Raw genomic sequence first — 27,720 nt, 5'->3', positions numbered from 1 at the left:
CCAACTAAATTGCAGATGAAAATCTGTTTTAAAATATCAGCTATACTGCCGAAAACACATAAACATGAACAACATAATGTGCTGTTAATTTAAGTGAAGAGTCCCACTGGCAGTTATGTAACATTATCAAAATGTATGTAGAGGAAAAGAAGTAAAAAGAAATTGTGTTTGGCCCAAGGCAGAATCCTCAAAATTCAGGGTGAAGAAAATATGCCACACTTGGTGGTCGGCATGCGATTCTTCATCCCATTTCAAGACAGAAGTGTATCTAACAAAACCTAGTCCCACCAATAGGTTTAATAGAAATGCAGTTTAAGAAATGTGGCTCAGGCAATGCTGTAACTGCATGCAGCATGGCCAAGAACAGATAGCATGATATCTGTGTTGTCGGAGCTATATGATTAGTTCAGAGAGACGAAGCAATGCCATGGGGAATGAATATGCAGACTCGCCAATGTTTGACCCCTTAAGCTAAAACATCAAATTGTATCCACTGTACATCTTCACAGCATTGTATCTTGTGTAGTTCTTTCTGTTAATGTTACATTTACTTAAAAAATTAAGACGTAACATGAACTTCTTACAGGTGTAAACGATGACTTTGTTCTGTCCATGACATAAGTAAAGCCAGCAGAAAATAGTAGTGGATACAGTAACATCATCTGTATCCAGTGAGGTACAATAAACACAATAAGTAGGCTATACTAGATTGCACATTATGCTACACACAATTATTCCATTCTGTACATTTTACATTCAGTTTTATCTTCACAGAATTAGTATGTACATGTACAAGCCATGTTTTCTTTAGAGAAGGTGTTAAACACTTTGTTATTCACTGGATCATACTTTGCTGGACCGTGTGCAGCACCATTGTTGAAGCAGCATGTATCCGAGCTATAGGTCACGTACATCCATGGGTGGAGAACTATAAACTTGTTCCTTTAAGTGTCCCTATAAATAAAAATTTAGTGGCTTAAGATCCATGGAGGAATGTGGAGGCCAGAACATTGGACCTCCATGACCAATCCATGTCCCTGCAAATGCTTCATTTAAATAATTATGCACATTCATTCCAGAGTGTGGCAGTGCACTATCATGCTGATACCATTGCTGTTGCCAAACACTAAGTGGAGTGTTTTCTAATGCATCAGGCAAAGTATTGCAAAGGAACATATGATAGAGGGTGCATTCAGCTTGTCTGGCAAGAGGTAAGGGCCCAAAAGCACTTCTCCTATGATTCTAGCCCACAGACTTATGCCAGATCATGCGTGAAAGCCATGTTCACAGGTGATATGTGAGTTGTTTTCCAACCAATAATGGCTGTTGTGAAGGTTAAAAATACATACAAAAGTGAAGCTAGATTCATCAGTCCATATAAAGTTATTTATAAAATGTTCATCATGTTCCACTTGGTGAAAAAGCCACTCACAAAACTGTACTCATCAAATGTGGTCTTCTGGCCACTGGTGTTGTGTTAATATGTAACGATATCATTGAAGTTCTATGCTATTGCCATGTTTCAAAATGATGTCCTGTTCATAAATGATAACTGGGAAAAAATAAAAAAAAAAGGAACCTAAAGAAGATTCGAACCATAGCTCCATCATATCTCTGGGTTTGATGTGCCATCAGTCTACTCAGTGAGCTACGAACAGCTGTTATAGTAGTGCGGAGCGATACATACTCCTCTGTGCATTTTGATGTGCTGTGCAGTGTGACAGTGTCACCATATCCTTGTTTTGATACAAGTGTTTTCAAAATGCACCTGATTTTATTTTATTAGATAAACTTTTGTCTTGAATCTGGATGAGGAATTGCATGCCAACTTCCAAGTGCGATATTTTCTCTGCAGCCTGTATATTTATTGTTCAAGCAAACATGGCCAAAAAGAGAGCATAACTAAAGAAAATGCTCTCAGAATGAGTAATGCACTACTCTGTTTGCTCACTATATAACATTAATGCCAAGTTTTTACATTTTGGATTTGTGATCGTGTGGCTTGAGCAATGGCAGATTTTTGGCATGTATTAAGAAAGGCAATGGAGCTAGAGTAGAGCCCTGTGGTACCTTCCATTTCACAACCCTTCTGTCTGCTTCAAATTTGTTTCCTGTTTGTTGCTACTGGAAGACAACCTTCTACTTTCTCTTTATTTTTTTCTCTCTGTCATTGCATAAATGTCAATCCACTGCTATACAGACTATGTAACCACTTTAACCCAAATTTTTCCTTCCTGTTTGTTGGCTACAAAAGGAACCATTGGTGAGCTTTTCCACAAATTTCATTATAGGATTGTCTACACAACCATCAGATATCTACCCATCCTGTTAATTTAGCCCTGCAAGCGCCTTACATGAGAAGAATTAATTGGATTCTCTAGTGAAACTGTTTATCTTACAACAAAGTATGTCAACTGAGATAGTATACCACCCTTTTATACAGAGCCTTCTTAAAAATTTGGAAAAATACCAGTAACAAGAATATTGACTTAAAAGTTTAGATTACTTTTCTTCCATTTATAAAGTGATTTTATTTAAGTGCATTTTGACCTGTGTGTAAACGAACCTTGTCTGAAGGCTACATTGCACAGAGAACTGAGAGTATGTGGTACAATTATGTTCATAAGCTGTTCAATATTTTACGGCACACATGTAAATGTTTACTTTCTATTATTTAATAATACATTCATTTTTCCTCTTACTTGTTTCCTGTAGATATATAACAACATACATCTTCTGGAACACCACTTCATAGAAGTTCTGCATAGGATTGTTTGTCCCAGTATACACAATTTTTATTTGATGTGCTGAATACTAACAAAAAATGCTTTACTCTGGTAAACTAACAATTTTATTCTCACAAATAAGATATGTAAAATGTTCTGCATACACTTTCTTCTTTGATAATTTTCTCATAATTTTCCATATAGTTTTAATATTCTTCTGAGGTCTTCTAGTTATCTTAGTGTTGTAACTTACTTTGTATGTCTGCATAATAATGGAACCAGTATCTTTAAATCTTTCATTTTCTGTTTACCTTTGGATAAGAAACTGCCATGAATCCTTTTGATTTTAATATTTTTGCATCATGACCTGAAAGCCATTACCCTTTTTCTTTTTTTTCCCCAGTGTGGCTCTCAGCTAAAGAGTAATTTATGAATGTATTGCATATGATTGAACCATTGTTTGCCTGTATCCTAGTGGGAAAGTATCATATCTGTGTTGTGTTGTATGATTCAGTTGGGTCCATTATGGCTTCTATGTGCACTAGCCCACACTCACTGCCTTCTTGCCCCAGGACCCTAATTTCACTAAACCTGCACCCATATGCTCTTCCCAGAGTCTCCCCTTTTTCTGTTGTGTCTCCACCTTCCAATATTCTCCTCTACATCACCATCATTGTGCACTTCATGAATACACTGAAACTGGCCCTTGTCCCATTCCTGTCCTGCTGCCTCTCCCTTGTGCAGCTGTCAGCCACCCTTCCTTCCCACTCCCCAATCCCTTTCTCCCCTCACCAATTCCAACTGACACAACCCCTCACCCCAATTGTAACATTACGTATTTACTTGCATAATTCTGCCATTGGTAGCTGCACCTCCATTGAATCTGGCTGAAGAGTGGTTGTCTAAAGTTGGCTATTTTAAATGATGATATCCACACCAGGTTTATAGTCCAAAACCCTTTAATTGCTCTTTGTTAATAGATAACCTACTGTTTATGATGATATCGAGTCTAATTTACTATTATTTATGCACAGATAATGGGTAAGCTACGTACTTCACTCAGTTGATGTCCTCTTATGGCAATTGTTTGAGTGCAACTTAACATTGAAGTGACAGAAGTTTACATGTAGCAGACATTCAATTAACACGTTCACTAATTAACATTTTTAAATCACTGTCGGTTGAAGTCGACAGTCATATTAAAACCAAAATGACGTGAATTTGGAAATAACACAATTCACAGTCTGATCATATTGTCAAAGTAAGCATTATTGAAGATGTACATGGTTCTTGAGATTGATTGCCAGTTTGCGTCAGTTACTGAAAAGCAGTCACTGTACAAACACTCAGACACAAAATTTAGATAAAACTCGGCATCTTCTTATGACTTGTGATTTGTGCTAACTTGTCTGTGCACATTATGCAATAATTTTTTTGACACAGATCTTACTAATATCATAACCTCCTGCAGAGGAGGACCTCCAGTAGCCTTTCTTTTATAAAATTACAATAATTAGTGATGCATCCAGTTACTATTGTTTGCTGGGGTTTTACAAGTTACAGTTAAAGATCTCTATTTCTGAATAACTGAATAGTGGAATAAGATTTGTTTGACTGAGGACATTTAGATAGAACAAAAATTGCTATTGAATTATGCTGTCTAGTTTGCCAAAATATAGTATTCTTTTTCAGTTACAATTTTTTACTGTAGATGCTAATTGTTTTGAAACTAAATGAGAGCAAAAGTTACTATCATGTTTCCAACATTAGCTATATAAATGCTATAACTGTTAAGCTGTCTTTTTTCCTCTACAATATGCAAAAGTTAATAACTGGGTATATGTTTACTTGTGAACTGTGATAACGAAGTTTTATAATACTAATATTTTGCAATTAGCACAGTTTTCAGGTTATCTAATTATACTTATGAATCACAATTAATGAAAAGAATGTAATGCATAATAAAGTAGGGTAAGCACTGGATTAATATTCAAGATTTCTGGAACGCTGCATGTCATACAAGTGATAATTCTGAAGATATCTGGAAAAAAAAGAAACATAATTTGGAGGAAAGAAAAGCATAACTGGTGGAAAAATCCACCTGCTTTGTTACACAGTCTAGCTGTGAACTGCAGTTCTGACACAGTGTATTGAGCCTGCACAATTAAGCTTGTAGTGCCTCGAGAATTTCAGTGTAAATTCTAGAGACACTCAGGTTTCCACTGTCTCGAACACCTGATATTTTAAGTATGAGGGTGCGAGAATGGAGATGTGTCTACCTCGCAACTAGTTTCTGTGTGTGCAGGATGGACGTGTATTGGGAGGGGAGAATATGGCAATAGTGACAGTCAATCGGTGCAGACAAGTGTTTCTTCATTGAGAGATGAACTGAGTGTGAATTTAAGCCTCAAGTCAGATTCAGTGAATATCCAATTAAATAGTAAGTTAGATGCTCAGAGTGAAATTTTAAGTAATCAAAATGAAACCTTGACTAGTCAAGCAGCAAATATAGTTTTATTAAAGACTGAATTTGACACTCTTAATAATAAGGCAGAAAATCTGAAGTTAGATTTAAAGAGTGACCTCACTAGATATTTGAATACTCAAGTTAATCAACTATTTATTGAATTTAACCATAGACAGGATGAGCAACTTAAAGATTTGACTAAAAAATTAGAATTTGACATTGAAGATAAATTTAATAATGTAGAAAAGAAATTTGTTGAAACATTAGGATTATTTCAAAGCGTACGCAATGTTACCTTCGATGTTGTAAATCAGAGGTTGCACACCCTGAAGGATAGTATTGATAAACGAGATAAGCTAATTCCTTTTGTCCAATCACAAATTGCAGGTGTCAACACTAGAGTTGATACCGTGAGAAGGGATTTTAAAGAGAAACTAGCAACATCAGATACCTTAAATATAAGCAATCTGGAGGAACAAAGAAGAATTAAGAGATAGAAAAGTGGCCGAGAGGGTAACCCTTAACATTTCTTCAGATTTAGCTTTGGAACTTAATGATATGAAAAAAGGCATAGATAGTTTATGGAAAGAATTCAAACTTATGCAGGATAAGGTAGACAAAAAAGTGACTTCTAACATGGTGTTAACCAGTGAGGTAATAACCGACCTACAATGGGGAGCAAATTCAGGACTATCCAGGCAGTTTCCAAAATTTAAGCCAGATTGGGACATACACCCAACTCGTTTTCTAAAAAGATGTAACCAAGCCTTGCCAAAAAACTGGGAAGACTCAGAAAAGATAGAATTCACGGTAGGGTACCTTTCAGGGAAGCTTCAGAATGGGGCACTGTGAACATGAGAATTTTTTGTCTTGGGACAACTTCCAGAAAAAGTTTAAGGAGAAGTATTGGTCAGCAAGTGTCCAAGAAAAATTATCTGATTTGTGAGACCCAAAGTATTATAACAGTATGTGGGAACAATGAGAAGATGTTTTGACTGGCATCTGACACAAGCAAAGTACTTGGATAAACTCATGGAGGAAGAGGGCTTAGTTAGAATCTTAATAAGGCAGTTACCTATCTACACTAGGAAGGATGTATTATGTGGTGGGTGGAAGACTGTAGAAGAATTGTTATCCTTGGTAGACATACTTGATGCCTTGAATAAAGACCAAAATGAGAACGTACATCAAAGTGAAAGTCAGAATTTCCGAAGAAATAACAATAGTAGTAATAGTAATTATAAGTGATATGAAGCTAATCTAGTTAGAGTACACCAGTGTAGGTGGAATAGTGATTCTGAAAGTTATCAAAAGAAACATCCCCCTGCAAATATAGGCCCAGTAACGTTGCAGGAATTGGTACCTAGTAGCAATAGAGTACAAAATGGAAATGTAATATCCTGATCTGGTAACCAACCAGTAATTACAAACAGTGAGGAAAACATTGTGAGATATGAATCCAGGGCCGGGGTCCTGTCTAAGAAATACGTTAGGAGGCCCAGCTCATAATAAATATGTTAGCTTTACACATAAAGTACCGACAAAGGAATGGTTGTTGCTAGAAGAACCTAGCTTAACTACCATTAATCCACAACCAATTATAGTTGGAAGGGTAGAAGGTCTTGAAGTTAACATATTTATTGATTCTGGTAGTGAAGTGTCGCTTATTTCTAATGATTTTTTTAATACATTAAGAACTAAGCATAACTTAGTGCTATTACCGGTAACAGGAATGTACATAGTAGGTATTACTGGGACCAAAAATATGCATCCATTGTTGTTTGCGGTGACTGTTCCACATCACATATATGCAAGTACCAATGTGTAAGAACTATTATGATTATTGTTCTTATTGGTGACAGTTCTGCATCTTTTATTTTGTCGATCTCGAATATATATTTACATGTGCGCCAGGCCTAGTCTACTGAGAGTTGGTAAATACAGGTAGACATAGCATCTACTATGTGTGGACATTGTCTGTTTATATAGTAAAAGTGAGGAATGAAAGTGGACTCTAGGGTATAAGATGGAGTATTAGAAAGTGGAATATGAGTGTAAAGTAGATTTGTAATTAGCTGGCCGCTGTGGCCTAGCGGTTCTAGGCACTTCAGTCCGGAACCGCGCTGCTGCTGCGGTCACAGGTTCAAATCCTGCTTTGGGCATGGATGTGTGTGATGTCCTTAGGTTAGTTAGGTTTAAGAAGTTCTAAGTCTAGGGGACTGATGACCTCAAATGTTAAGTCCCATAGTGCTCAGGGCCATTTGAACCATTTTTTTGTAATTTTACCAGAGAATATTGTAGTATACGTAAAGATGTGTGCTAGGGCAATGAACCAGGAGGCCAACTCAAGAAGGATACGTAGGGCGCACTCGACATTTGGTGGGTGAGAAAAAGGGCAGATAGGCAGACCTATGAAAGGCTGACCAATACTGCATGGACAGGAGTACCAAGAAGGGGATTGACCTGTACCATAGGAGGACAGGAATGAGAAAGGGGCATACCTACCAAAACAGAAGGAGAAAGCGTACTCCTAGGACCAACCCATGTAAGGGATAGGTACTGTTCCTACAGGGAAAAAGGGCAGTATTGTGACAGAGGTGACATGTTTAAAGGGATGAGTATGGTAAGTTTGAATTCTATGCATAAATAGCCTCATTAAGTTTCGGATTTGCAAATATCCAAGAACAGAACACTTTTGTTCCACCCAGAGTTCCTCCAGATTGATTACAGTAGGTAATGAATAAGTACACACTTAGAAAAAGTAGTACGGGAAATAAGAATGAAGCAGCAGAGTACTCATGAGTTATGTACACCTGTAATTTATGATTGTAAGAGAAATAGAAAACAGAGCTAACTCCAATATGGATTGAAGTGTGGTAAAATATGCACGGTTATTAGTAGAAAGAGACATCGTTAAAAGATAAAGAATTATCTTGTGTAATTGTACATAATGAATATGTATAAAATATCGCGTGTTCGAGCTAATGGGAGGAATATGTAGTGCCTCGAGAATTTCGGTGTAAATTCTAGACACACTTGGCTTTCCCCCGTCTCGACCACCCGATATTTTAAGTATGAAGGTGAGAGAGTGGAGATGTGGATGTGTCTACCTCGCTGCCAGTTTCTGTGTGTGTAGGATGGATGTGTATCAGGAGAATACGGCAATAGCGACGGTCGATCGGTGCGGACAAGCGTTTGCAGCGCACGCCTGAGAAGCTGTGAAGCTGTATGTCCAATACAAGGAGTAAGCACGCTCAATTCCTTGATGGTATAACGATTGTATTGTTGTGAACAAATGAATTATGTATTGAACTAAAGACATTTACATTTGACTTTCAGGTGTTGGACTTGCGAGAAGCAAGAACTGGTTTTGTAGTGGTTATTAAACCAAACACATTATAATTGTATTTGTTAGTTTCTAAAGGTCCAAGACGGGGTTGACTCGTGATAGTTGAACGCTTGTGTAAATCTTGTAAAGTTGTTTTATTGTGGAGATGAAGATACAACAGAATTGAACAAAAGTATCCTGAGAGTACAGAATCATTTCAAGAGTAGAAAAGAAGTCTATTTTGAAATTCCCTTAACCAGCTAGATTCTTCTGAGGAGAAGAGTTTGTGAAGATCAACGCAGCCATCTGACCTGAGAAGATCTCCTGCACACAATACATGAGTCAACTGCGAGAGACGTGTGAGTCTTGCACCCCAGTCCCACACTCTCTCTCCTGTCGTCTGAAGACCGTTAGAAGTTGTACACACATGCACCAGCAAAGTTATCAGTCTACTACTGAGGATAGTAAAATCATGTATTTTGAAATGTTGAGGACCATAATTACATGTCTTTTCCTCAAAAATTTAAACATGCCTGTACATTTCTCAAATTTTTGTTCTGTTCCAGTGTTTCGATATTTCAGTACTTTTGGATGAAACAACTTTTGGCATAAACACCCTCCCTCCCCACCCACAAAGAACATGTCACAAAGAAATCAGGTAAGTTATATCTTTCTAAATAAAGCCTTAGCATTGGTCCAGTGACTGTTATCAAAGACTTTCCTTTTACTAGTCACTGAGCCCAGGGATGTGCTAGCAGAAGTAACAATTTTGGCTGGTGGCTCGTTTGCGACATAATGAGGAGATGGCTCCAGCTGGAAGAGCTGACCATTTGTTGATGTTATGACATTAAATTGCTTAATGTTGTTCTACACTTTCGCCTGCCTATCCACAAACCAAGCTAGCTGACAGCGGCCCTTGTCATTCATATTATGATGTCAATGACAGATTATCAGTAGCTTAACGTGATTTGAGGTGCTATTAGAAACTGACCACGGGAATCTGTATGACTGTGGAGGTGGAGTGTGCCATACACCTAGTCCTGATGATTATGTTGTGATGAAGTAGACTGAGAACTAGTTTCTCACTTATTCTGCTTGTGACTGTTAACTCAGGTGGCTAATATAACTTCTAAGAATGTCACAGTCTTGTGGCCTGTTTATATACAATTGGTCAGAGTGAAAGGAGTTTGATTTCTCCAAAACTGAAGATTTTGAGTTCAAATGCTCGCCTCACAAATCAGAGCATTTTTAATTCACACAGAGAAGATGAAAAGTCTGAATTTTTAATGTTACGGTAATGGGCATTATAATATAGCTCCTTTGTTAATCTGCAATGTTCATATCTTATCGGTGTAGATTTCATCTAAGGACTGGGACATAAAGTTCTTATAAACCTGTAATATTTGTTTCAGGTGCAGGCAGATTGAGGATTCAGATCTGGTTATTGCTTTGAGTGCCACAGAACCAGACCCCTTACCACTACTTTCGATAAATCTCTCTTCTTGTGGCAAACTGACAGACACTTCTCTCATTGAGGTGGTGCAGAGATGCCCAAAGTTACAAGAACTGCGCTTATGTGCCTGCCTTACCTTGGAAGAAAATGCACTTCATCCTCTAGCTGGATTGGTATGTTCACAGTTAAAGCACTTTTATGTAAATTTTCCTCCGTAATTTCTGTAACATCTGTCATGAACACCAAGGGAATAAGATAGGAGATAGCAGCTGATTTTGGGGAGCTAGTGACATATTAAGAGATGATTTCCTTCAATTACGTGAAAAGTAAAGATAATGGGATTACATCCTTACATTACTCTGAGTCAGAGTGTACGCAAGTCATGTACTCAGGGAAACACACTATTTTCTGGGGAAAATTGACATAAATATGTATAAAATCAGCTGAAATAGCAGATGGATGGCCAACAGTAATCTCAATGGTGCAATTCTGGTTTTCAGCTTGTTTAAGCCACTTTGTTTGCTCATTGTACCAAGCTGATCTCCCTCTTGCTTACAGAGCAATCTGTCTCCACAGTTAAAATTTTACACAAATTCACACCCAAACTGTCAGCTTGTAATCCACCCAAAACCTCAGAGAATGCTACAGTGCAGTCTCTCAACACAACCAAGATTTTGTATTTACTTTTGTTGTCTTCATCAACATACAACAAATTCACTTTGTCCTAACCTAGATCTTGACCTACACTACAGATTAGTCTATCACCACAAGCAAGGTTTCGTATTTTAAATGATAATATGGAATCACTAATTACAGTTTGATGATAACAGGTAAGTACAAAATTACTTTATTAATAACAAAACATCAAGTCTCCATCTTGAGATACATTATGTGGGAAATCGACAACAAAACCTGCTAGGATAGTTGAGGTAACTCTATTTTGTTTTCTCCAATATCAGTTATTTTATAAAACCACTGTGCAGTGGTTAACACACCTGCCTAGTAAGCAGGATATCCCGGTTTCAAATCCCGGTCTGGTACACATTTTCACTCGTTGCCGCTTATTACAGCTAAAGTCCCAATACAGCTGACGACAGTGATCCCCTGACAGCAGTGATCCCCTCCCCTCCCTTTCCTTTCATTTCTTCCTCTCTCTAGCTTCAATTTACGTATAATGTATCACAGCTGCAGATTCTGCTTGGTGTATGTTCTTTCAGACGTGCCTGAAAGAACAGACACCACACATTCATGTAATTGATTCACCTAGCTGGGCAATGGATTCAGCTTCTTCAGTGTGGATGCACAAATATGTCCAACCTCCTGCGGAAATCTCAGAGAAGCGAACATGGAGGAAATGATTAGGGACTATGGATAGGTTGTGCTCAGTGGGAGTCTGAATTGGATGAGTCTGAATTGGCCATGAGGCGTACCGAGATAGTCTGCACAGTTGCAATAATGCTGTAGCCTGGGTGGTGCAGTGGTTAATGCACCAGCCTAATAAGTAGGAAATCCCGGGTTTGAATCTTGGTCCAGTACACGTTTTCACTAATCGCCGCTGATTCTGCGTTATGTCCTGATCCAACTCACAGCAGTGATCGCCTTTTTTTCCTTTCCTTTCTTCCCCTCTCCACCTTCAATTTACATATAATATATACTTTACATATAAGAAATACTTCCAATGGGCATTATTCTGCTGAATTTGTGAAGTGTGCAATTTTTCCTGGGGGTATATATTTTTGAACCGTATCAAAATTGTGTAGTCCCTTTTCCTGGTCTGTACCTGAGTCAACCAAGAACAGTGCCTTAGCATCTGATATTCCTACTACTTTAAAAACTCCACAATACCATGGAAAGACCTTACTTGTCTCTTTATTTACATTAGAACTATGATGGACACCTTTTACTAAAGCTAAGTCATCTACACTAAATGTAGGTACATCTGCCGTATTTTTAAACTTAAACGCTTTTACTTAGTGTGATTCCTGTTATGGCTTCTCTGAATATTCTAAATACTTCAATCTCATTAGATGCCGCTCTATGTACTTCTTGCAGCTAATCCAAGAACTATTATAATGTTTTGGGTTAATTAACTCAATTTTCAGACTGGGACTTTCCCTGTTTGCTGCATCGCCAATCAAACAACTGAGCATGAAATTTATCTTTCTTGGGTCCTCCCATCTTTTTGGTAATGATCTGGAGAACACCCATAAAGATATATTGGATCCACCTCCCCATCCATTTTGAACTTTGGAAACTGTTCAGAAAAATTTATTCCATTTTCATTTGATTATCTTCAAAAAAACTCATGAGGTACACCAATATTATTATTAATCTCATTCGTCCTAAATTCTATTTTTGCATTTTCTGAGATGTCCCACAATTTCTGTACTTCCTTCTTTCTGTGGTCTGCAGTATCTCCCACAGAATTGATTGTAATACTAATAGATGCAACCATATGGTCTGCATTGGTGGGTCACCACTGTGCTTGCAGCTACAGTGCAAGTAGTTCAGGGGGCTTGGCTGCTGGGAGTAGCTTCGTGCGTGCTCAGTTTACCTTTCTGTGTTAAAAAAAAATATTATAGAGAAATTAAGATTCTACATAAGCAAATATAATGTTAATAAATAATGTAATAAAAACAGAGCAGGAACAATACAAAGTGTGTCATAATTAATGGCCATACAGTTAAAAGTACACAATACTAGAAGTGAAAAAGTCCAGTAAACGTGGGCTCTAAAATGCATACCTTAAGATGTATGATCACTTGTTCAATAGAAGAGCCATGTTTCACAACAGTGAAGATGAACAAGTGTTCACAGCTCTTAAGGTATGCTTTTCAGAGCTCATGTTTACTAGATAATTTTCTCATAGTTTGGTTCATACTACCTCCTCCCAAAATATGGAAAACGAAGAGCTTGCATTTGGAGAGGTTTGTTTCACAGTATTAAAGATGACTTAGTGCTTGTAGCTCTTAAGGTATGGATTTTAGAGCCATGTTTATTAGACCCTTTTTCTAGTATCATGTACTTTCAAATGTATGCATATATGACATTAATTATGATAAACCCTGTATAAATAGGCTTATCATAAAATACCACTTACAGTTTTAAAATGACAGCTGAAGGTATTCATGTACATAGTATATTATGAAGTGATTCATTTGTATCTGATGATGATCGAATAAATTGAAACCAGTCACAGAATAAAGAAAAATTTTGTGCCCAAAGACTGTTTTGGATGCTATGAATTCTTAAACATTGGGTCACTGCATACTTTAGGAAGATTATGTCACACATCATCAATGATGCATCTGATATCTATTGAGACCATTGTTGGTTTGTCAGAGTTGAAGATTCTTATCACAGAATATAACTTTCTCTACGCTAAAAACTACAGTTAATTTTAAAGAAGTTTGGTTTAATAAGAGCTGGATGATTTGAAAGTTTCCACCAGATTTACCTGTTGAAGTTTTAGGTTTATGCCAAGTAGATGCAGACGTATTGCTGATATTTGCTTACACTCCAGAGCAACAAATTTTCATCATGAGCCAGTTTGATATACGTTGTTAGATAAAAGCTTCCTCTAGACTTTTCCATGCATTATGATTTTCAGCAATACACACCTATGTCATTGCTTCAAGTTTTTTAGTATTACCTACTCATCTTCTGTGGAGTTGTCATCTCAGTTTTTCCTGGCCTCATGCTTGTTAAATAGAAGACAAGGGAGTGCAGTTTGCTGAATACTCAACTCAGCTTTGCGTTGGGCACATATATTTTATATTTATAGTTGCTTGAGAATGTATTTCTTGAAATCTTTGACTTTGATTTAGCTTTATTCAAAAGCTATGATGTAAAATATTCAACCATTGCATTTTTAGTCACTACTCTTGATTCATTAGTGATTTCCATTTCATAGCCATCTGTCTCACCATCAGTTAGTGTAACTCAAGTAACTGGTGGGTGATGTGGCTGAACATTTGCTGCTGTGTTGACTCGTGAAAATCTGTCACTTGTTTTGTTACACTGTGAGACCATACTAGTTTCAGTTGATTTTTATTTATTTGCAAATACTACTACTTATTATGAAATAACTCAATTAATTCAGTGAGATTGTGACCATATATAAAGGAGTCAAAGTAGAACTGTGAAAGGGACAAATACCATGTCACTCCCTCACTCCCCCCCCATCCCCTCCGGGAATTTATTTATAGGAATTAATCAAAGGGATACATCAGTATAATACAAATGTTGTTGTAAAGTTCCTGTAGAATGCAATTGTGCTTTTTGGTGAGTGGTCTTCTTTAATCCTACAGTATTTATGGTAAGTATAATACAAGGATGTTGTGTAGAAGAATTATGAGGAAGCACAGGGAGGAGACCACACAGATCTGACATAAGCAACAAATATCTCATAGAATTGGGTGTTCTGCTGGTGGTTTGCGCCTTCCTAATATGGTCTTTCAACATCATTACTTGGCGTCTTCATCAGGTGTTTGCTGGGAGTGGTTGCTTTGCTGACTGGGTCCCAAAGGTCCCGAGTTCGAGTCTCGGTCCGGCACACAGTTTTAATCTGCCAGGAAGTTTCAACTGTGCCATTATTCCCATTGTATGAAATGGTTTTGAAAGTACTCTTTTATGTTTGTTAAAATCCACGGCTAATTTTTCTCAGGGCGCTATAGCCAGAAATACCATACGTATCCCGATGTGAAGACATCCGTCTTACGATGGATTAAAAATCTTTTTTTAATATTACACGATAACCCATTTAAACAATGCAAACAATGCTTAATTATTTTTTCTGTGAGGCTGTGTGCTGTGTGCAATGGCGGTGTAAGCATTTATAGATATTACTATTAATAAAAAAAAAAAAAAAAAACTGTACCTCTGGTCTAATATGAATTGGAAAATATTACAAGATGCCGTTTTCAATTTATTGAGATTATTCTCTTTAATACTTTTAGCATTAAATAACTGTTAAAGGAACTTATATAATTTTTGTCATCAATGGCGTTGCTACAATAATGAGCCTACACAAAATGGCCATACTACTACACATAATTGTATCAGTTACAGACAGTGAATAATTAGCATCTGTCAGCTAGATCATCAGAATCAATAAGATAAGGAAACAAAAAAATACGCTCATTCTTCTTGTACAAAGGGACAAAGATAATAATTATTGCGATTCTAAGAGTGCTTCTCCATTGTTGAGTATCGACGACTGATTTACACTCTTTTTCTTTACCGAAGGCTGTGCTATACTATTGTAGCTGTCCCCTACAGTGGTGACCATCTCATGGCATTCTGTATTAGGTATATGCTCACCACATGCATTCCTAGCACTGTCGTGACATTATAGGTGTTCCTTCTGCTGTTCGAGGATTTCTCTCGTGGCCATGTCTTACTCCTGGCATTCTGAATTCGGTACATGCCTATGAGCTACGCTTCCTGTGGCATCAGGCTGCTTTTGAAGTTGCATATTATGTCCATATACACTACAGCATTCTCATATGGTGGAAGCCGCCATCTAGTCAGAGGTTGTGCGGTGCCTGAAGTTTCAGGCAGTTGATGTGGTTCTCTATTTTGTCCGTAACTACTGTGGCTGTCTCCCAAGGAGGTTGTTAGTTCCTGGTGCTCCATATGAGATCTGATCTTGTCGATTACACTCTTGGTCGTCTGAGATTCATTACCAGAGAAGGGAACATTTTTATGGTGTTTCTGTAATAGTTCCAATGCCAGACTCCTCACTGTACTGAGCTGGTATCCTGCTTTCCAGTTGATCACATTCTCTGCCAGCTTGATTTTGATAGATTCATTGATGACACTATTCCAGAATGTGGGGGTTTGAGCCAGGATCTTGGTTTTATCATAATTCATGGTGTTTTCAAGTTCCAGGCAATGTTCTGCTATTGTTGATTTAGTGACCTGTCGTAGTCTGGTATGTCTTTGGTGTTCCTTGCATCTTATGTCCATTGTTCTGGTGGTTTGCCTGATGTAAGACATACCATACTCATTATATATAAAGCTAGAATTTTGTGTGTATGTTTGTGTGTCTATCGACGTGCCAGCGCTTTCGTTTGGTAAGTCACATCATCTTTGTTTTTAGATATATTTTTCCCACGTGGAATGTCACCAGGCTACAACACACCACTAAATCAGGCAATAGCAAAACATTGCCTGAACTTGAACACACCATAAATTATGACAAAACTAGATTTCTAGCTCAAATCCCCAGATTCTGAGACAGTGTTATCAATGAATCTATCGAAAACAATATGAAGAAACTTGAACACACCATAAATTATGACAAAACTAGATTTCTAGCTCAAATCCCCAGATTCTGAGACAGTGTTATCAATGAATCTATCGAAAACAATATGTAAGAAAACCTGATCAGTTGGGAAGCAGGATACCAGCTCAGTACATTGTGGAATTTGCTGTGGAACTACTACAGAAAAGACAGCAAGAAGTTCCTTTCTCCAGTAATGAATCTCATTACAGGATCAGACCTTGTACAGAGCACCAGGCAGCAACTATCTCCTCAGGAGACAACCACAGCAGTTATGCACAAGATAGGGAACCACATCAACCACCTGAAACCTCAGACACCACACAGTCTGAGAGCGGAGCTAATACAAAACACTGAATGGCGGCTACTGCCATAAGATATTGTTGCAGCATGTGCGGACATAATATGCAACTCTGAAAGCAGCTGATGCCACAGGAAGCCCACCTCGCAGGTGCATACTGAATTGAGAATGCCAGTAGGATGATATGGCCATGAGAGAACACTGTAGCGATCGTAAACAACAGAAGGAATGTGTACAGTGTCACGATAGTAGTAGGAATGCGTGTGAAAGGAATAGGAGATGCATAGAGATGGATACTTCTGCAAGAAACAGCCACAGGCTGTATGGACAGCATAGTGAACGCTGCCCCAGATGTAAATATGAAACCCAGCCAGCAAAGTGACCAATCTCAGGAAGCACCTTATGAAGGCGCAGAGCTACAACATTAACTATCATGTTGGTAAGCTGCAGACCACTGGCAGCACACCCAAGATAACAAATCGCTGGGAAAGTTTGAGAAATTACAAGCAGCAAAGCACCAAACAAATTATTATTGGACATATAAATGGTTCATGCATGGGGGCCTCATCCAAGTTGTTTTGCTGTGAACAACTGATCAATTCTGAAGAGGAATTGACAGTTTTGAAAACTAACATCACAGTTTATTAGTATGTTTTGTTTATTTCTGGCAACTTTTTAATCACTGAAAATTGTACTCTGTAGTGTGATTATACTTATTCTTTTGATTCTGTTTTTCTTGTCATGTAAAAATATGATTTACAATGTTCTTCCAGACCGATTTGCGAGTACTAGATGTGTCAAGATGTTACAACATCAAGGAATGGTGGAAACCACTGCTGGAGCTTCATCAATTAAGATGGATCGATGTAAGCTATTTGACTGTTGTTCCTGACCGCTTAGAACAGATTATCAAGCAAAATAAATTCCTACGCTACATAGGACTGCAGTTTTGCAATGGATTTGATGAGATAACATGTGAAAGAGTGCTTAAGGCAAATCCACAATTGGAGCTCAACTACGATACTGAATACATTAAGCAGAAGTGGCAGCAGCCAAATGAATAAACTCTTTCATTATTGGATTTATGCAATCCATGAATTCTAAAAGCGATCTAAAGTTGGTTCTTATTAAGAACGATGTCAGTATTATCTGTCAAGTTCATGAACAATAAAAATGAATTATTATTTTTTACCCAATATTCATAGAAATTTATGTGACAATCCCATACACTAATTAATGGGCTGTGTGTGAAAGCAAGGACTGAAATTGAGTAGTGAGCCATTATTTTTGTATTGTCTTTTTTGTAATGGAAATAAAAATATGTCTGTTGCTTGTATATATTTTGACACCTGTTTTACTGAAAGAGAGAGATTGAGTATCTGAGGCTGTGAATTGTTGGTATATCTATTCTGCTTGCACTATTGTAAAAATTTCTTTTTTTATCTTATTTTGTAAGGTTCTGGATAAACCAGTGTAATGAACAAAAGCCTTTAAAATAAATGTGCATTGTGCAGATCTGAAGTGTAATGCATTTTAACATTTTAGCAATACAGTAGTTAAACTAAGGTAAAGCTGTTCTGAACCTAAAGGTTGGTTTTATTGTTCTCTTGGAGGAACTATGCCCTTGCTTTCTTCAGATTTGTAGTTGGATCTGCGTTTAACATGGGCGCCATACGATTGTGTAGTTAGATATATTTCCCCCCCCCCCCCCCCCCAAAAAAAAGCCTACCTATGCTGAAAAATCTGAGAATTGAACACTAGAGCTTTAAATTTTTAGTCTGACACCTGTCCAATCAGCTACATGGAAGAGATAAAGGGCACTTTTTATTTTGAGAAGGAAAGTTTCTACTCACCATATAGTGGAGATGCTGAGTCACAGATAGGCAATGAACCCAGCTATTCATTTTATTTATTGAGTATACAGGTATCTTTGTATATTAGCATAATCAACTATATTATTTATTACGTTAATGTGTGACAGTACTTTTTGTATAGCTGAGTCCAAAATTCCATACGTTCACTAAATAGTCCATGTTTTACTGACAGCTCAGAATCTATGCAAATGTAACTCTGATCTTCATGTGAGTACCGTGGCCACAATACTGGTTCTTGCTCACTCTTGTTGGGCGTTGGATTCCTGAAAGTAGAAAATTATTTACTGTAGTAAGGCAATCAAAGTGAGACAGGAAGCATTTGTCATCTAATATTTTGTTATAAAGTATTTCATTGCTGAGTTCCATCACTGAGATTATCTTTGCCCCCCCACTCCCCCCAATGGAAAAGGTGTTTTTGAACTTATTTAATTTCTCACTGATACTTAAGTTTATTTTGTCAACTGTTGTCACTAACAGCCACCATAAGCAACTGAGTGATAAAACAGGATTGCAAAACCCTGTGATTCTAATATTTTGCCTCGATCACAACAGGCAAAATGTGATATGGGTCCTCGAACATTGCATCCAGTTGTCTCCCCATCCCCCCTCTTTCAGATCTGATTTAATCATGGATACACCTCCTTACACAGTGATTTATTAATTTACCATCCCAAAAAAAAGGTGGTGGTGGTGCAGCTGCTGCAGCAAAGGGTATTTCTGGGCTTAGGACATTAAGGCTCAAACTTAAAGAGTGTTGTATCATTGTTTTCAATGATCCCAAATGACATGCCTCTTGGGTAATTTAAGAAAATCAACTCCATTGTATGGTTACCAACAAGTTTAGAGTGTCTACGATTCTGGAAGAGCAGGAATATGTAAGTTGGGTTGGGTTGGGTTGTTTTGGGGGAAGAGACCAAACTGCGAGGTCATCGGTCTCATCGGATTAGGTAAAGATGGGGAAGGAAGTCGGCCATGCCCTTTCAAAGGAACCATCCCGGCATTTGCCTGGAGCGATTTAGGGAAATCACGGAAAAAATATGTAAGTCTAATGTACTATGAAGAGCTGCTGCCAGGTGTAAAATAGCAGCTCTTAGGCCTCAGTGCAGAGGCTAGGTATGAACTGCTCCTGTAAGTACCTGTGAACAGTCTAATCCTCTCATGGGGGAATAGTATTTGATGGTGTCATGGTAAGTAGGTTTAGCTGATCCATACACTGTGCATCAATAATCTTGCCAGTCTCACAAAAAAGCTTTAATCATTAGGAGCAGGTGTATCCTGCCTGCTCCCTAGACCTATGACTAAGGCACTTTAAAATGTCTTCAGAGATGCTGCTGTTAGATCTGTTACACGCAATAACTATGACAGATTAGAATGGAAGACAAAACTTACAAATCACATGGATCTTTAAAAACATAGAATGGTATTGCTTATTTGCAAGTCAGGTAATGTAAATTTTCAGAATCTGTTTGTCCCACTCCTAAATGTGAATTGAAACTGGTCAGTAGGTGTTTTAAAAGGAACACAGCTAGAAAAATCATCCGCATATAAGTAGAATTGCATAAGACTCTTTACCATACAGATTATGCCATTAAAGGCAGCAGCAAAGAGGGGACTATTCTTAAACTAAAATCTGGCAGAACTTCACCAACTTGGTATCTAAAATAGTGTGCCAGTGACCATGGAAGACGCAATAGTGGTACTATCAAAGTATATTTTGCCTCTTAGTAATGTCATATACTTTTATGACCTTGAAAAAGTGCTGATAAATGCTGTCAGTATAGGAAACCATGTCAAATAACTGGCCAAAGCAGAACCACGTTGTTCACAGTGAAACAATACCACCTAAACCTGCAGTGAAAGTGGGCATCCAATTTTCTGGTCTCAAGGATTCAGACCAGGCAGTTGACCATTTGTGCCAAGTTTTTTGCTACATGGCTGCTTTAAGTCCTTTCTTGCTTTGTGGAGATTCATCAAAATTGTCTGCCATATCGTATTTAAAAAACCCGAGGATTTATTTTGATTTGCCTACATTGTGTCACAGAGCTGTGCTCAACTCGGTCATGAACAGACACAATATCATGAGTTCTGGACAATACCATATTGAGCCCCCACACGGAGGGTACACAGTTACACTGAAGTACCAAAGAAACTGGTATAGGCATGCGTATTCAAGTACAGATAGATGTAAACAGGCAGAATACGGCACTGTGGTCGGCAACACCTATATAAGACAACAGTTGTCTGGCGCAGTTGTTAAATATGTTACTGCTGCTACAATGGCAGGTTATCAAGTTTTAAGTGACACTGAACGTGGTGTTATAGCCAGTGCACGAGCGATGGGACGCAGCATCTCAGAGGTAGCAATGAAGTGGGGATTTGGAATTTCACGAATGTACTGTGAATATCAGGAATCTGGTAAAACATCAAATCTCTGATACCACTGCAGCCGGAAAAAGATCCTGCAAGAACGGGACCAACAACGACTAACGAGAATCATTCAATGCGACAGAAGTGCAACGCTTCTGCGAAATGCTGCAGATTTCGATGCTGGGCCATCAAAAAAATGTCAGCATGTGAACCATTCAATGAAACATCATCAATATGGGCTTTAGGAGCTGAAGGCCCACTTGTGTACCCTTTATGACTGCACGACACAAAGCTTTGCACCTCACCTGGGTCCATCAACACCGACATTGGACTGTTGATAACTGGAAACACACTGCCTGACTGGACGAGTCTTGCGTCAAATTTTATCGAGCGGGTGGACGTGTACAGGTATGGAGACAACCTCATGAATCCATCGACCCTGCATGTCAGCAATGGGAATGTTCAAGCTGGTGGAGGCTCTGTAATGGTGTGGGGCATGTGCAGTTGGAGTGATATGGGACCCCTGACATGTCTAGATGCAACTCTGACAGGTGACACATACGTAAACATCCTGTCTGATCACCTGTATCCATTCATGTCCATTGTGGATTCCAACATACTTCGGCAATTCCAGCAGGACAATGCGACACCCCACACGTCTAGAATTGCTACAGAGTGGCTCCAGGAACACTCTTCTGAGTTTAAACACTCCCCAGACATGAACATTATTGAGCGTATCTGGGATGCCTTGCAACATACTGTTCAGAAGAGATCTCCACCCTGTTGTACTCTTATGGATATATGGACAGCTCTACTTCAGACATTAGTCCATGCTACGTCATGTTGCAGCACTTCTACGTGCTCGCAGAGGCCCTCCAAAATATTAGGCAGGTGTATCATCTTCTTTGGCTCTTCAGCGTAGATGACTCAGGTACTATACTACATTTTTCATATACACTTTTGATGGCTTTGCAGCTTGTTTTGAGTTAGTGAGGGATTTACTGAGCCCTGAAACACTTGGAATGGTATCTTCCTGCTCGTTTTAATAGTTTGTTGGGTATTTTCACTCATTACCCAAAAGGCTGAAAGGAGTGATTGGAGATTGTATTAGTATGTCAGCTGAAGGTTTAGAAGAGGAACTGGTTAGGTCCTTCCATAAGATTTCATAACCAAAACGGTCTTGCTGTGCTGGTATTGTGAACAGCTGAAAGCAAGGGGAAACTACGACCATAATTTTTCCCGAGGGCATGCAGCTTTACTGTATGGTTAAATGATGATGGCATCCTCTTGGGTAAAATATTCCGGAGGTAAAACAGTCCCCCATTCGGATCTCCGGGCGGGGACTACTCAAGAGGATGTCGTTATCAGGAGAAAGAAAACTGGCGTTCTATGGATAGGAGCGTGGAATGTCAGATCCCTTAATCAGGCAGGTAGGTTAGAAAATTTAAAAAGGGAAATGGATAGGTTAAAGTTAGATATAGTGGGAATTAGTGAAGTTCGGTGGAAGGAGGAACAAGACTTCTGGTCAGGTGACTACAGGGCTATAAACACAAAATCAAATAGGGGTAATGCAGGAGTAGATTTAATAATGAGTAGGAAAATAGGAATGCGGGTAAGCTACTACAAACAGCATAGTGAACGCATTATTGTGGCCAAGATAGATACGAAGCCTACGCCTACTACAGTAGTCCAAGTTTATATGCCAACTAGCTCTGCAGATGACGAAGAAATTGAAGAAATGTATGATGAAATAAAAGAAATTATTCAGGTTGTGAAGGGAGATGAAAATTTAATAGTCATGGGTGACTAGAATTCGGCAGTAGGAAAAGGGAGAGAAGGAAACGTAGTAGGTGAATATGGATTGGGGGTAAGAAATGAAAGAGGAAGCCGCCTGGTAGAATTTTGCACAGAGCACAACTTAATCATAGCTAACACTTGGTTCAAGAATCATGAAAGAAGGTTGTATACATGGAAGAATCCCGGAGATACTAAAAGGTATCAGATTATATAATGGTAAGGCAGAGATTTAGAAACCAGGTCTCAAATTGTAAGACATTTCCAGGGGCAGATGTGGATTCTGACCACAATCTACTGGTTATGACCTGTAGATTAAAACTGAAGAAACTGCAAAAAGGTGGGAATTTAAGGAGATAGGATCTGGATAAACTGACTAAACCAGAGGTTGTACAGAGTTTCAGGGAGAGCATAAGGGAACAATTGACAGGAACGGGGGAAAGCAATACAGTAGAAGAAGAATGGGTAGCTATGAGGGATGAAGTAGTGAAGGCAGCAGAGGATCAAGTAGGTAAAAAGATGAGGGCTAGTAGAAATCCTTGAGTGACAAAAGAAATACTGAATTTAATTGATGAAAGGAGAAAATATAAAAATGCAGTAAATGAAGCAGGCAAAAAGGAATACAAACGTCTCAAAAATGAGATCGACAGGAAGTGCAAAATGGCTAAGCAGGCATGGCTAGAGGACAAATGTAAGGATGTAGAGGCTTATCGGGAGAACCACTTGTATGAATATCAAAAGCTCAGATGGAAACCCAGTTCTAAGCAAAGAAGGGAAAGCAGAAAGGTGGAAGGAGTATATAGAGGGTCTATACAAGGGTGATGTACTTGAGGACAATATTATGGAAATGGAAGAGGATGTAGATGAAGAGGAAATGGGAGATCTGATGCTGCGTGACGAGTTTGACAGAGCACTGAAAGACTTGAGTCGAAACAAGGCCCCGGGAGTAGACAACGTTCCATTAGAACTACTGACAGCCTTGGGAGAGCCAGTCCTGACGAAACTCTACCATCTGGTGAGCAAGAAGTAAGAAACAGGCGAAATACCCTCAGACTTCAAGAAGAATATAATAATCCCAATCCCAAAGAAAGCAGGTGTTGACAAATGTGAAAATTGTCAAACTATCAGTTTACGGCTGCAAAATACTAACGCAAATTCTTTACAGACGAATGGAAAAACTGATAGAAGCCGACCTCGGGGAAGATCAGTTGGGATTCCGTAGAAATGTTGGAACACGTGAGGCAATACTGACCCTACAACTTATCTTAGAAGCTAGATTAAGGAAAGGCAAACCTACGTTTCTAGCATTTGTAGACTTAAGAGAAAGCTTTTGACAATGTTGACTGGAATACACTCTTTCAAATTCTGAAGGTGGCAGGGGTAAAATATAGGGAGCGAAAGGCTATTTACAACTTGTACAGAAACCAGATGGCAGTTATAAGAATCGAGGGACATGAAAGGGAAGCAGTGGTTGGCAAGGGAGTGAGACAGGGTTGTAGTCTCTCCCCGATGTTATTCAATCTGTATATTGAGCAAGCAGTGAAGGAAACAAAAGAAAAATTCGGAGTAGGTATTAAAATCCATGGAGAAGGAATAAAAGCTTTGAGGTTCGCCGATGACATTGTAATTCTGTCAGAGACAGCAAAGGACTTGGAAGAGCAGTTGAATGGAATGGATAGTGTCTTGAAAGGAGGGTATAAGATGAACATCAACACAAGCAAAATGAGGATAATGGAATGTAGTCGAATTAAGTCGGGTGATGCTGAGGGAATTAGATTAGGAAATGAGACACTTAAAGTAGTAAAGGAATTTTGCTATTTGGGGAGCAAAATAACTGATGATGGTCGAAGTAGAGAGGATATAAAATGTAGACTGGCAATGGCAAGGAAAGCGTTTCTGAAGAAGAGAAATTTCTTAACATCGAGTATAGATTTAAGTGTCAGGAAGTCATTTCTGAAAGTATTTTTATGGAGTGTAGCCATGTATGGAAGTGAAACATAGACGATAAATAGTTTGGACAAGAAGAGAATAGAAGCTTTTGAAATGTGGTGCTACAGAAGAATGCTGAAGATTGGATGGGTAGATCACATAACTAATGAGGAAGTATTGAATAGAATTGGGGAGAAGAGAAGTTTGTAGCACAACTTGACTAGAAGAAGGGGTCGGTTGGTAGGACATGTGTTGAGGCATCAAGGGATCACCAATTTAGTATTGGAGGGCAGCGTGGAGGGTAAAAATCGTAGAGGGAGACCAAGAGATGAATACTCTAAGCATATTCAGAAGGATGTAGGTTGCAGTAAGTACTGGGAGATGAAGAAGCTTGCACAGGATAGAGTAGCATGGAGAGCTGCATCAAACCAGTCTCAGGACTGAAGACCACAACAACAACAAACAACAACCCACTGCTACTGTGGATCGATCATCTTTGCTTTCAACACACAGCACAAGTTTAGTATAGTTAGACAGATTTGTAATCCACTCATTTTAGTTTCTGGTTATTCAGTTGTAAAATTTTTCTTTCAGTAGTGATGTTGACAGTTATAACCTTTATGGCATACAGCATATTCCATCAAACCAAATGGTGGTGCATGGACATGCACTTAGGTTACAGTTATAGAGGTATAGTTTGGTAACCCTATAGTCGCTTCAGCATAAGATGATCCCTGACAGTAACAGTTGGATGAGCACAGCAGCTTTGTGCACCTACCCTACCCAACCATATAACATGATTTTGTAAATGCCTCTTTTCGATGCCTCAGCGTTGTTGCTGCTATATAAACTGCTATTTTCACTTGCAGCTGAAAGCTGTCAGGTATCTTCTTATATCAACTCGACTAGTTTTGCCAAAGCCATACCCTGCCGAGAATGGCAAAGTTCTATGAAGTATCTGGGATGACCAGATAGGCTCGCGTAACTTATAGAATGCTGAAGACCAGTTACTTTGATTACTAAACTGAAGTGTGACCTGGCTCCTAGCCCAGTCCAAATCTTTCGATTCAGTGCCACTTCAGCGGCTCATGTGTCAGCTTTGGTACTTATTTTATTGAGAAGCTTCTCAGTGAACCCCATTTGGTCAAGCAGATCCTGTTCCAAATCTTTCCACCACAGAAAAATCTGAGGGCATCACCAGAAATTGAACCTAAGAGCCAGTGTTAGAAACTATAATGGTAACCTTTGGAACAGGGAGTTTAGGTTATTTGTACGACAGTCTAAATGAACGTTAAAAAAAAAAAAAACATTTCTTACATGTGTGAATAACAGTAAGTGATTGAATTTCCAATGCAAATGGGCATAATATGACTGAAATTAACAGGGAACTATGTGACTTGTGGGACCTTCAGCTGTGAAGGAAGAGAAGCTAAGACAGTGGTGCCACACATTAAGGAATGCTTTACAGATGTTTCTCAGGGAAAGAGCTCTTTCTTTTGAGATGTATCTTATGTAAATGGCTCAAGAAAATTCTATCACCCTTATGACTTGGTTTGTGTTGGGGTTGGGTTGTTTAGGGGAAGAGACAAAACAGCAATGTCATCAGTCTCATCAGATTAGGGAAGGACGGGAAAGGAAGTCGGCCATGCCCTTTCAAAGGAACCATTCCAGCATTTTCCTGGAGCGATTTAGGGAAATCACAAAAAACCTAAATCAGGATGGCCGAACGTGGGATTGAACTGTAGTCCTCCTGAATGCAAGTCCAGTGTGCTAACCACTGCGCCACCTCACTCGGTCTTGGTTTGGGGCTATCTGTGTAATGCTAATGAAAGTAAACCCTCATTCCCAGAGTAATTCAATAGATAGCATTGTGTCTCGAATCATGAATGGAACATTACAGCTTGCGTACACTGTCCAGACACTCTGTGCAATGAAGGGGGCTTACAAGCTTAGATCATGGCCTCAGTGTCATGTTCAGACTAGGAGGGTTGTCAGCAGAGGAAGTTCCTCTCAAAATTGGCATGGACCAAAGCTGTATCATTCAAATTACTATAATAAAACACAAATTTCCTTGGCACAAAGAGCTTCTGTCTACAAATCAGCAAGGATTTAGAAAGCATTGCTTGTGCGAAACTCACTTGCCCTTTTCTTACATGATACCTTGTAAACAATGGATGAAGGACAACAGACAGATTCCATATTCCTAGATTCGTGGAAAACATTTGACATGTTGCCCCTCTGCAGACTGTTAATGAAGGTTTGTGTGTGCAAAGTGGCCACAAGACTTCTTTAGTATTAGAACACAATATGTTGTTCCTGAGAGTGAGTGTTGTTCCGAGATGAGGATGTCAGGCGTGCCCCAGTGAAGTGTCATAGGACAGCTCTTATTATCTCTATATATAAATGATATGATGGACTGAGTGAGCAGCAAATGTGTGGCTGTTTGCTGGTGATGCTGTGGTGTATGGGAGGGTGTCATCATTGAGTGCCTTTAGGAGGATACAAGATGAGTTAGACAAAATTTGTAATTGGTGTCGTGAATGGCAGCTACTCTTTGAATGTAGCGTTAGCTGTGTACCGCTTGGCACAGCCGTGTTGATTAAATATATAGGCATAATATTGCAAAGCAATATGAAATGGAATGAGCATGTAAGAATGGTAATAGGGAAGGTGACTGGTTGATTTTGGTGTATTGGGAGAATTTTAAGAAAATGTGGTTCATCAGTAAATGGGACCACACGTGCAGGGTGTTCAGAAATTCCCATTACAAAACTTCTAGGACTTGGAGAGGAGAGTGAATACATGATATTTTGAATAGGAACCCATGTCTAGAAAGATACTGTTTCTGTTCTGTGACAGTTTCAGTTCCGATGTTTAACACATCCACTTCTGCTTGAGGAACTGAAGTGGGTGTGATGCAGTACAATTGTTAGTTAACAATTCAAAAGGAAACATAATAAAACATCCATTTATAACTTAAGTACATTTGTTGTTATAAACACTTGAACAGTATGTATTTACACTATTTAAAATAAAAAAACAGCATACTGTACATACAGAACAGTACTGATGCATTACTACAGTGGTTCAATGTGGTGACTACTAACATTGTTACAGACATTGTTCCTATGAACCATGTTCTGGTACACGCACTCCAATCCATCTCTTCAATTTCTAGTGCAGTGGCTGGAACTC

At 38.7% G+C, this 27,720-nt stretch overlaps 2 protein-coding genes across 6 annotated transcripts in view; one reads left to right on the top strand and one right to left on the bottom strand.

Moving 5' to 3' along the window:
* Window positions 1-18,088, top strand: part of LOC124777161 (dynein regulatory complex subunit 6-like) — a 41,854-nt gene extending 23,766 nt beyond the window's left edge. For all 3 annotated transcript variants that reach the window (XM_047252466.1, XM_047252467.1, XM_047252468.1), the window contains 2 exons: window positions 9,934-10,147; window positions 17,335-18,088. In XM_047252466.1, the coding sequence (XP_047108422.1) occupies window positions 9,934-10,147; window positions 17,335-17,625 (505 nt within the window). In that variant the 3' untranslated portion in view covers window positions 17,626-18,088. The remainder of the gene's footprint in view (window positions 1-9,933; window positions 10,148-17,334) is intronic.
* A 330-nt stretch (window positions 18,089-18,418) lies between these two features.
* LOC124777160 (esterase FE4-like) overlaps window positions 18,419-27,720 on the bottom strand; it is a 174,859-nt gene continuing 165,557 nt past the window's right edge. For all 3 annotated transcript variants that reach the window (XM_047252461.1, XM_047252462.1, XM_047252464.1), the window contains one exon: window positions 18,419-18,698. In XM_047252461.1, coding sequence (XP_047108417.1) covers window positions 18,524-18,698 — 175 coding nt within the window. In that variant the 3' untranslated portion in view covers window positions 18,419-18,523. The remainder of the gene's footprint in view (window positions 18,699-27,720) is intronic.

Source organism: Schistocerca piceifrons, chromosome 2, assembly GCF_021461385.2.
Source record: "Schistocerca piceifrons isolate TAMUIC-IGC-003096 chromosome 2, iqSchPice1.1, whole genome shotgun sequence".
Classification (NCBI taxonomy): Eukaryota; Metazoa; Arthropoda; class Insecta; order Orthoptera; family Acrididae; genus Schistocerca; species Schistocerca piceifrons.
This window is presented reverse-complemented; position numbering and strand designations above follow the sequence as displayed.